Below are 10,824 nucleotides of genomic sequence, written 5' to 3' on the forward strand. Positions count from 1 at the left end.
CCCAAGGGCTCCTTGATATTTACTGTGTTTAACCTGGCCAATGGGAAGCGTTTTGTTTTTCTAATTTATTGTTCCAACAGAGGTGGGAGGAGGGCCACTCAGCTTTATTAGGGCCAAGGCTAACTGCCCTGTGCATCCTCAAAGCACATTCAAGGAGAAGGAGCTGCATGATCAAAAAAACAGAATAATCAGTTATTTATGTCACCAGAACAGAAAGAACCTACTTAAATTGCCCTAAGGTATCTAACTGTACACATCTTTTTTAAAAAGTCTGCAACACAAACTTCATGTTTCTCCTTTCATGATGGAAGACAATATTATTTTATTGATTTTTATCAGGTCCTTTTATGAGATCTGTAAGATATATTGACAAAGTAAATATATTACATTTTCCCAAGTGAAAATCAATATGGAAAAAATGGGCATATTTCTTGGTTTGTTGTGGTCAGTTGCATTAGGTTAAAAAATTTAAGATCTGTTGTTTACTATACTTTATTCCTACAGTTGGAGAAAAATCATTATAAAGATTTTTCTTCTTTTTGTCATAGGAAAATAGAGCACGTGCATTTTACTCCAATGAGAACAAAAATACAGATAATGTAGACAGGGTACAGAATTCATAGATAACTGGCAAAGTTGAAAGCATTCTACTTGATTATTGTTCCTACAAATATTTGACTTAGTGGCCACTCTATTTCATAGTCATAATTTTTGAATCAACACTAAAACCAAGTAAATAATCTGAAGGCTTAACAACAACACAAGAAAGCAAAGATTCAGATTTTTTCCAGCATAGCATGGCCAGATAGCTATAACTACATTGCTTTTTAAAGTGAATATCTCCGTTAATTTTTTTTCCTGTAGAGCAGTTTAATTCAGATTCACTTAACACGAATTCTTACCAGAGTGGCTAGATGTAACGGACAAAGAAATATAAACTGCTTTAAGCTTTGAGATAGTATTATCTATTTCAAACCAAAATTTCTGTCTCTTTGAATCAGTGTAATTTTTGTCAATCAAGCAAAGCTTTTTGAGTGAACACTTAATGTGGTTTTCTGGAAGTGCATTAGCAAATTTGAAAGTTACTGCTACTACGACTAAAAGTGACTAATGTATATGCAGTGTTGCTTTAGTATACATTTAATCTGAGTACATTTAGCAGTGCATATGTAGAAACTTTAGCATTAATAACCAACAGGGAAATACTTTCTGACATTGAATTATCAATTAAAGTTGAGTCCCTTTACATTCTTAATCTAAGTAAGATTATTGTTCCGAGAAGTGGCAGCAAAAATATATACCGGGTAATATGATGAAAAACACACACCAAATATAGCTCACATAGATATTTCCAATAAGAAAACTGAATTCAGTAATAGAAAAACATGAGAGTGTTTTCTGAGTGAAGAGCATGAACAAGCTTGTCATATACTGCCTTATAAACAACTAGTAGGATTTGGGGGCCCATGATAGGAATGTATTTCAGAAAATGTATTTTAGATTAGTTTCATTTTTTGACAAATAAATGCTGACTCTCAGAAGTTACTACCCGGTGCTATTTCCATTTTCCCTTATTAAATATGAGTTATAAAAATATGTTCTATTTTACCAGATTTATCCCAAATATAACTTTTTATTATGTATATTTTGTGTTATTTTAAAAATAAAATGTATGCAAAAGAGGCTCCAGATATTGCATTGGAGGTGAGTACTTTTCACAATTTGGGGCTCTCAGAACACCATTTTTACTTATTATCTCCCTGTCCTTCCCCCCATGAGTTATTTGAATATCTTAGTCAATAAAGACAAATTATGCTGGCATTATGCTGGTGCTAGGATTGTAATGATAAGCAAAACAGACACAACTGTTCCTGGAAATTATTACCTAGCACTTTATTGTCTAGAGCTATGCCGTCCAGTATTGTAGTCCATAGCCAGATGTGGCTACTTAAATTACTTAAAATTAGATAAAACTAAAACTTCACTTTCTCAGTCACACTGGCCACATTTCAACTGCTCAATAGCTACATGTGGCTAGTGGCTGTCATATCAGACAGCACATATAAAACATGTTTCTATCATTGAAGAATTTCTGCTGGACAGAACTGGTCTAGAGGCGACGAATGCAGTGTCTAGAGAAAGGCTACTTGGATTCAGAGCCTGGTCCACCACACTAGCAATGTGACTTCAAGGGATGTTTATTAATCTCTCTGCGGCTCAGTTTGCTCATCTGAAAAATGAGAGTGATAATAGTACCTACTTAGGGATAATTTTTGTACCTATTTGAGACGGTTACTATAAGAATTAAGTGAGAAGACCCATAAAAAATGTTTCCTACACATTTCATACACATTCTGAATAAACATTCAATGTTAGCTATTATTGTTGGTGTTAAATAGATAGGAATCAAGTTATGAAACACATAAAGATGATATTCTAAACTGTGATGGATGCTCTGAAGGAGAGGTGCACTGTGCTGAAAGACTGTACATGTGTAACAAATGACACTGAAGATAAGATCTGAAGAATTAGGAGTTGGCAGAGGGGAATTCTTTGAAGATGCCTTTTTATTAAAGGTGTGTTCAGTTTTAATTTGCTTAGGTTAAAAAAAAATTCCTCCCTTTCAGAAGTTAAACTCGTGAGTCAAAAATGAATTACTAAGATTGCTTTTCCTAAATCTAAGAAAGACAGTGAACCATTTGATGGGTCAGAGTACTTTCAGGCAGTTATGCTTTGAGCTTCAAACAACAAAGCGGGATGTGTCCAGTTGAGAAATAAATATGAAGGGAGGAGGAGTTAGAGGGTCATTTCCTTTAGTAAATAATTACTGAACTGGCCATTTGGAAACTGGAAACCAGGGGGGCTACTTTTAATTCCTGGGGAGACTCTAGATGTAATACTGAAATAACTGAAGTATATAGACAATTAGAGTTTTATAAGGATGAAGGTCCTAACTTCCTAAACATTACCTTCATCTATCAGAAACGGTAGACTTAAAGTTCTGAAAGTGGACTTCTATACTAATGTTAGAATAGATAATAGATCTATGGAAACAGATGCCACATAAATAAGAACGTTGAAATGAAGATTTTCATGTATGCTCAGGAGAGATCTGCAAATCAATAGAGGAGGAAAGGATTATTCTATATAGATTTGCAAATCAATAGAGGAAGAAAAGATTACTTTCTATATATTAGAATATCATATATCAAAACCAATTCTGCATGGAAGAAATGTTAGATATTAAAAAGAAAATGTAATAAAATATTAATCAAAATTCTGGAAAGGAGATGCCTTTTCTGATACAAAAGTGATAAAATATACCTCAAAGGAAATGTAAGGCATCTACAGACAAATAAAATTAGCAAATTAAGAATTCACAAATAGAGACTAGAAAAACAGTCTTCCAGAAGATATGATTTCTTTATTAAATTAAAAACAAAATTAATAAGAAAAATATTTCCCATAAATAAGCAAAAAATGAATAAACAATTCACTAAAAAATGCAGCCATTAAAAAGATTATTCAACCTTTAAATAATTAAAGCTCTAAACTGACAAAATTATTATTTTCACATACTACAGTAAAAAAAATTTTTTCACAATAATCTCCAATGCTGACAGAGATATAACTGGAATTGTAATTCTTATTGTTAGTGACATTGAAAAACACATGTCAACAGCCACACATATACACCTCTTTGCCTACTCTCCATCCCAACTCAGAAATCTTTTGTTCTATTAATCCCAGGTCTAAGTATATAACCTAAAGAAATAATCTGAAGTATGAAAATGCTATGTGTTTGACGATATTCACCTTACAATTATTTGTCATATAAAACTGAGGAAGAAACTAAGGTGTCTAAAATAGAGAAACAGCTAAATAAGTTCTAGTAACTCTGTATGATTCAATAGTTCATTATATTGTAATTATGTAATATAATTATATGATTATAATATTCAGCCATTGAAGTACTGCTTAAAATAAAAACTAGGCTAAAAATATAATATATAACATACAGTTTAATTGCAAGAAGGTTGAAAATAAGAGAGTATGAAAATTAATTCTATGAAGATATACTAAATTATTGATGGGAATTGGATTTTTAAATATATATTAGTTACTACATATACATATATCTATAATCCATGTAATTTATAAGCAGATTAATATATTAAGTATACAGTAAATGATTAATAAATGAATAAAAACTAAATATATTGAATATAAGTAATATTAAAATATACATATGATATATAAATATATTACTGAAAATTTAAAGCCAGCTGTCTTCTAATCATGATGTTTTGAGTTAGCACAAAAATGGTGACAATGACTTTTTAAAAATACAGAGTAAGTATAGCTAGAAATAACAGGATGTTAAGGAAGGGTGCCTGCATGGCTCAGTTGGTTGAGTGTGCAGCTCTTGATTTTGGCTCCGGGCATGATCTCGCAGTTAATGTTCATGATATTAATCCCTACCTCAGGCTCTGCACTGTCAAAGCAGAGCCTGTTGGGATTCTGTGTCTCCATCTTTCTCTGCCCCTCCTGCACTCTCTCAAAATAAATAAATAAACTTTTTTATTTTTTAAAATATTTTTTTAATATTTATTTATGGAGAGAGAGAGACAGAGCACAGGTGGAGGAGGGGCAGAGAGAGATGGAGACACAGAATCTGAAGCAGGTTGTTATGTGTTATGACAGCACAGAGCCTGATGCAGGGCTTGAACCCAGGACTGTGAGATCATGACATGAGCAGAGGTTGGGCACTTAACTGACTAAGCCACCCAAGTGCCCCCCAAAATAGATATTTGTTTAAAAACAGGGTGTTAAGGAAACTTACTGTATACTATAACTGGTTTTTATAATTCATTATAATAGTAGGTTGTTACTATTCCTAATCAGACTAAGGTTCAGTGGATCCCCTTTTAGTTTTTATTAAGGTAATATTTACTATAGTGAAATGCATGGTTATTATGTGTATAATTTGATGAGTCTTGAAAATCAAAATATAGAAGATTTCCAACACTCTAGTGAGTGCCTTTTTATCCCCTTCCATGCAATACCTACTTTCCATAACAAACACCACTTAATTTCATTATAATAGATTTATTTTTCCTTTTAAAATTTTCATATAAATGGAATCACATGGTATATACTCTTTTATGTCTTCTGGTGAATAAACCAATTTATCATTATGTAATACACTTCTGCACTCCTTTTCTCTAGCAAGGCTTCTAGACTTGAAGCCAATGTTTTCAAGTATTCATTTTGTTTTGACCATCTACTTTCAACCTATCTATGGTTTTATATTTAAACTTAGAGTTTAAATTTCTCATAGTTAATGTATACTAGTTCTTATTTTGTTATCCAGTATGACAGTCTCTGTCTTTTAACTAAAGTGTTCAGTCTGTTTACATTTAGTGTAAATTTTGGCATTGGTGAATATAGGGCTACCATTTTGTGATTTGTTTTATTTTTGTCCTATTTTTTATATTCTCATTCCTCCATTTCTTCCTTTTCTTATTTTTATATTATTTAAATTGAATTGTTCCTTTGGATTTTTAGCTATAACTTTTTACATTATTATTTTAGTTGTTGGTTTAGAGATTACATTATATAGCATTAACTTATTACAGCATAATAAGATTTACTATTATACTACTTCACATAAAACATAAGAACTTCAGCATAAAAGAACTCCATCTCCCTTAGCCTTTGAGCTATCATAATCATATATTTTATAGGTATGTAAACTATAAACCATAAAATACCATGTTATTATGTTTGCTTTAATTAGTCAAATGTCTTTTAAGGAAATTAAGGGGAAAATGCCATATTTCATATTTATCCATATATCTGCAATTTCTAGTTTTCTTCACTTCTCACGTCTGAGTCTCCATCTGGTGTCACTTCCCTTTAGCTTTAACTTCCTTTAGCATTTTCCATATTGTAGATCTATTCGTAACAGATTCTCTCAACTTACATTTATCTTAAAATATCTTTATTTTTGAAAGATATTTTTTATTAAATATAGCATCCAGGAGTCACAGATTTGTGTCCCCCCCCCCCCAGCATTTTAAAGGTGATACTCAGTTGTTTTCATGATGAGGATTCAGCTGTCATTTGTATTTTTGTCTAAGATATGTATAAAATATGTCTTCCCCCCCATTTCCTTTCACAATTCTCTTTCTTTTTTAGAAGTTTGACTATGACACACTTAGATATGATTTTTGTGTGTATCTTCATTCTCTTTGGTGTTTGCTTGGCTTTTTGATTATCTAAGTTGATGTCTTTTCCCACCAAATTTAAGAAAATTTTGACTATGATTTCTTCAAGTCTCTTCAAATATTTTCTCTCCTCCCTCCTATTCTGGGACTGTGACTAATCATATGTTACATGGCTCAATATTATTCTGAAGGTGACTGAAGCTTTATTTTTATATCAGTCTTTCTTCTCTTTGTTTTAAAGATTGGATAATTTCTATTTTTTGTTTCAAATTTACTATTTATTCCGCCATGTCTAATTTGCTGTTAAACCTGTCCAAAGAAGTTTTTCATTTCAAAAATTGTACTTTCATTCCAAAATTTCCATTCAGTTCTATTTATAGTTTTATTTATCAACTGAGATTTAAATTTTTTTTTTACTTCAAACATATTTAAAATAGATACTTTATAGTCTTTGTCTGCTAATTACTCCATCTGGATTATTTTTGAGTTATTTCTATTCACTACTTTTTCTCTTGATTAAGAGTCACCTTTTCTTATTTTTCTTCACATATCTAATACTTGTTATGGATGATACATGCTATAGACCCTGTGCTCTTTTAGCTTCCTCTGAAGACTATGTTTGTTCTAGCAGGTTGCAAATTATTGGCCAATCACGTTGCACTTATGAAAGCTTCACTTGACACTGGTGGGTCTATTCCAGATTTACCCATAGGTCTAGGGTAAGTCTCTTAATCTTGAGACATTGTTTTACTCCCATTTATGGCCTTTTTGGGCTTTCAGTGAAAAACCTGAATTTTTTTTTTTTTATCAATCCTTCCTAACTTGGGATGACAGATTTTAAATACTGCTACCCACAGTAAGCAGCATTTGGAATCTCTGCCCCAGATCTTTCAGCCTTCAAGCTACAATTGATTATCTCTTTAGTCTCTTCTGTAATTCAAAGACTTTGAATTTGAGGAGAGTTTATATGCTGATTCACTCCCTCCTTTCTAGATATTTTCCTCTGAATTTACAACCCCTCTGGCAGCCCTAAAAGTTGTCCTCTGATGTCTGGGGCCTCTCAGATTGTGTCTTTCTGCCTTAGTTATAGTTAGCCTAAGCTGCACAGACCACAGAGTGTCGTTAAGGGGAAATGCCAAGTAAAAATAAATCTCACACAATACACTTCCCTTCTTTCACAGATTGAAACCTCTCCAGTGTCTGCCTGTTTCTGGTCACTATCTATTCCTTTCAAATAGTTATTTTTTATACTTTGTCCAGACCCTTTTTAGCTATCTACTGAAGTTTAGTTTAATATCTAGAACTCCAATGGGATATTTTATTACTCATTCATGTGTGAACTATGTTTCCCTAATTGAGGAGCTTCCAGTGATAAATGAGTTGTGGAGCATTTATCTTGTTATAACTGAAAATACTGATATGGAATAAGAAAAACATTCCTGGAAGATTTTGGAAAATATACAGTCCCTTCCTAAAACATACTCATGGGAACCATAATAATGATTTTTCCACCCACGGGGTTCTAATGCTAGCTTCACATACTCATTGGTAGAAAGCTCCAGAAATTTCCCTCAAAAGCCATACAATTTGAGTAATACTCTCAGGAACTGGTATATCCCTCATTTCATTGGGTCACTGGACTGGGAAAGATCATGCAATGGTTATGAGCATGATAATGAAGCTTTAAAATGCCACTAGAGATTCAAAAGATGTTGAGATTTCCTCTTACTGTCAGAATAAGAAGGCTGCTTAATAAAAATTAAGAACAGAAGAGGATTAGCTTAAATTGATAATACTGTTCTTGGAAACATAGTCGTTTTTTCCTCATTGGTGTGATTCAACAAAATTTAAAGTATCGAAATCTTTTCTAAGTTTTATCTTATAGAACAGACACTTTTGATTTTATATTAAAGTATAATACATTTTTAAATCACCTAAAGTCATTTATCTGAGAGGAAATATGAAATAGAGGATGGGTTTTAGAGTCAGAGTAACCTCACCTTTAATCCCAACTGTACCGTTCATTAGCTGTGTGATTTTGGACATGATATTTTAGCTTTTTGGCCTTCAGTTTCTGAATCTAGAAAGTGTGACTATTAATAGTGAGCCACTGGGAATCGTGTGAGGTTGAAACCAGATAATGTATTTGAAGTGCCTGGCAAAGTGGCTGACACAGAGTATGCACTCAAGAAAAAGAAGGATATTATCATCTAATGATTGTAACAATATTAACATTATCATCATTATTAGCTGCTTGAAGAAAGTAAGAGTGCACAAGGAATCAAAAGAGTAAGATAAACTTTTTCTTTTTTTGTAATGCACTATATTATTGTGGTATTTTATTATAGAAACTAATTATGCATATCTGCCCCTTCCCTGCTATTTTTCCTACTTTCTCTCTATACTGTTTTGTTCACCAGCTCGAAATTCTCACGCAGACTTTTTTTCAGCTTCTTAACTAAACAAAACTTCACTTCAAGACTTTGCTTATTCTGTGCTTCCCTGTGTTTTTGGCCCACCTTTCCACACTGCTTGAGTTCTTGGTTTAAATAGCACTTCTACAGAGAAGTCTACCTTGGCCACCTAACCTAAGTCAATCTCATGACACCACCTGGTTTATTTTCTTTTCCAGCACTTTTCACAGTTTTTGATTTTATGTTTACTGGGTATTTATTAGATTTCTCCCCCTGAAAATACTGTAAGCCCTGCTCTGTGAAGATAGTGACCATGTCTGCTTATTCATTAATATACCTAGGGCTCAATATATTCAATACATACTTTGTGAATGAATAAATTAGAGAACAAATGTAATCTAAGAAGATGCCATAAGGTAAATAAAGCTCCTCTATGATTTGCCACAAATGACTGGGCATAATTGGTTCTGCAATGATAGAGACATGAGAAGTGACTGGACTATTGAGCTTTAAGGGGAGCATAAATAATAAGTAAACCCCAGTTAGATTTATGTGGATCAATCAGTAAGTATGAGTATTTACTAATGGATTAACAGCTTATATCATCCTTTCCTTTTTTTTTCTTCTCCAGAATGGCCACATCTGTTGCTCAGTGGATCCACAGTGCCTTCAGGAACTGTGAAGTTAACTGTCTCACGAGAGATTTCTGTTTAAAGAATGTTCTTTCATTAAAAAGACCAAAAAAAAAAAAAAAAGTTAAAACTTAAAGTGGATGGATGATCTGTGGGCAGCTAAGTGCAGCTTTGTTAATAGCTGAGTGAACATTCAATTATGAAATTTGTGAAGCTTGAGAAACTCACTAAAGGAAAATTCTTGGGGCAAAACGAGACCAGAATTCTACTTGTACTGTGTCTGACATCACTGTGGTGGAAGAATGGGTGTGGAAGACACAGTATGACATCATGACCCCTGGATATAAAGCCTGAGCCCATCAGAGCTTTGAAAGCCTCTAGCTTCACTGGTGCAGAAAATTTTTCTCTAGATCAGAATCTTCATGAATCAGTTAGGTTCCTCACTGCAAAAAGTAAAATAAAATAAAATGTAAGGCAGTGAATGAGTTATATTTTCAGAAGCAAAGAAACTATAACATGTTATGTACAGTATACACTCTGAAAAGAAATCTGAAACAAGTTATTGTAATGATAAAAATAATGCACAGGCATGGTTACTTAATATTTTCTAACAGGAAGTCATCCCTATTTCCTTGTTTTACTGCACTTAATATTATTTGATTGGATTTGTTCAGTATAAGCTCGTTCTTGTGCAAAATTAAATAAATATTTCTCTTACCTTATAACACGTCTGAGTGTCTTGTTTAATGTGTTCCTTTGTCCCACAGATGCTTCAACATACAAACAGCTTCCTAGTTCTGATGAAAAACTCCCACGTGAAAGGTGATTTTCACTAAATTATATGTCTCAGTGGAGGGTGTGACGGGTACCTTCATTCTGCCTCTCTAGATGCTCTCGATCACCTTTTTTACCCTCTCTGTATCCTGGGAGCTGATCTATGTAGACTATATTAAAGGGTTCCCCTGTCCTCTGGATTTTGGTTTGGTTTTTATCAATGGAGACCTCTGGCAAACCTCAGAAAGAGGTAAACTTAGGGGGTTTTATTCTGCCAGCTCCCTACCATGATTAGCAGCACCACCTCACTGAAGGCTACATCTCTTGACACGTGGCCCCCTCTGACTAGCTGCCCTTTCCAGGTTCTAATAACTTCTTCTATTTGCTTCTTCCAGTTTAGGGATAGTAACAACTCTAGCTGTTTTGTCCTCGGGAGGTACCTGCCCTATTTCTTGTTGATTTCCCTATTTCCTGTCACATCTTTATGAATGGTCCCTTTGTTAAACTCTCTTTAATTAGTCAGCTTGTGTGTGCCATCTGTTTTCTGCGAGGCCTCTGACTGATAGACATAAGGAAGGGAGTATGTAAGGATTGGGAATGTCTTCAAGAATTGGTCCTTCATATTTTATTTTGATACAAAAAATTAAGGAAGCCCAATGTTAGGAGGGACTATGACATTACATGTTAAATTTGTTGATATACTAGAAAATCTCAGGAGGAATAAACTAAACAGATTGATGGCCCAATAAAAGGTACATAATCCAATACTTCCCT

General features: G+C 33.4%; 1 protein-coding gene across 1 annotated transcript in view; it reads left to right on the forward strand.

Annotated features, from left to right (window-relative positions):
• Positions 1–9,998, forward strand: part of NELL2 (neural EGFL like 2) — a 340,664-nt gene extending 330,666 nt beyond the window's left edge. The window contains exon 20 of the mRNA XM_039253298.1: positions 9,276–9,998. Coding sequence (XP_039109229.1) covers positions 9,276–9,326 — 51 coding nt within the window. The 3' untranslated portion in view covers positions 9,327–9,998. The remainder of the gene's footprint in view (positions 1–9,275) is intronic.
• The last annotated feature ends 826 nt before the right edge of the window (positions 9,999–10,824 follow it).

The sequence above is a fragment of the Hyaena hyaena genome, unplaced genomic scaffold, assembly GCF_003009895.1.
Source record: "Hyaena hyaena isolate Hyena2069 unplaced genomic scaffold, ASM300989v1 scaffold_445, whole genome shotgun sequence".
Lineage (NCBI taxonomy): Eukaryota > Metazoa > Chordata > Mammalia > Carnivora > Hyaenidae > Hyaena > Hyaena hyaena.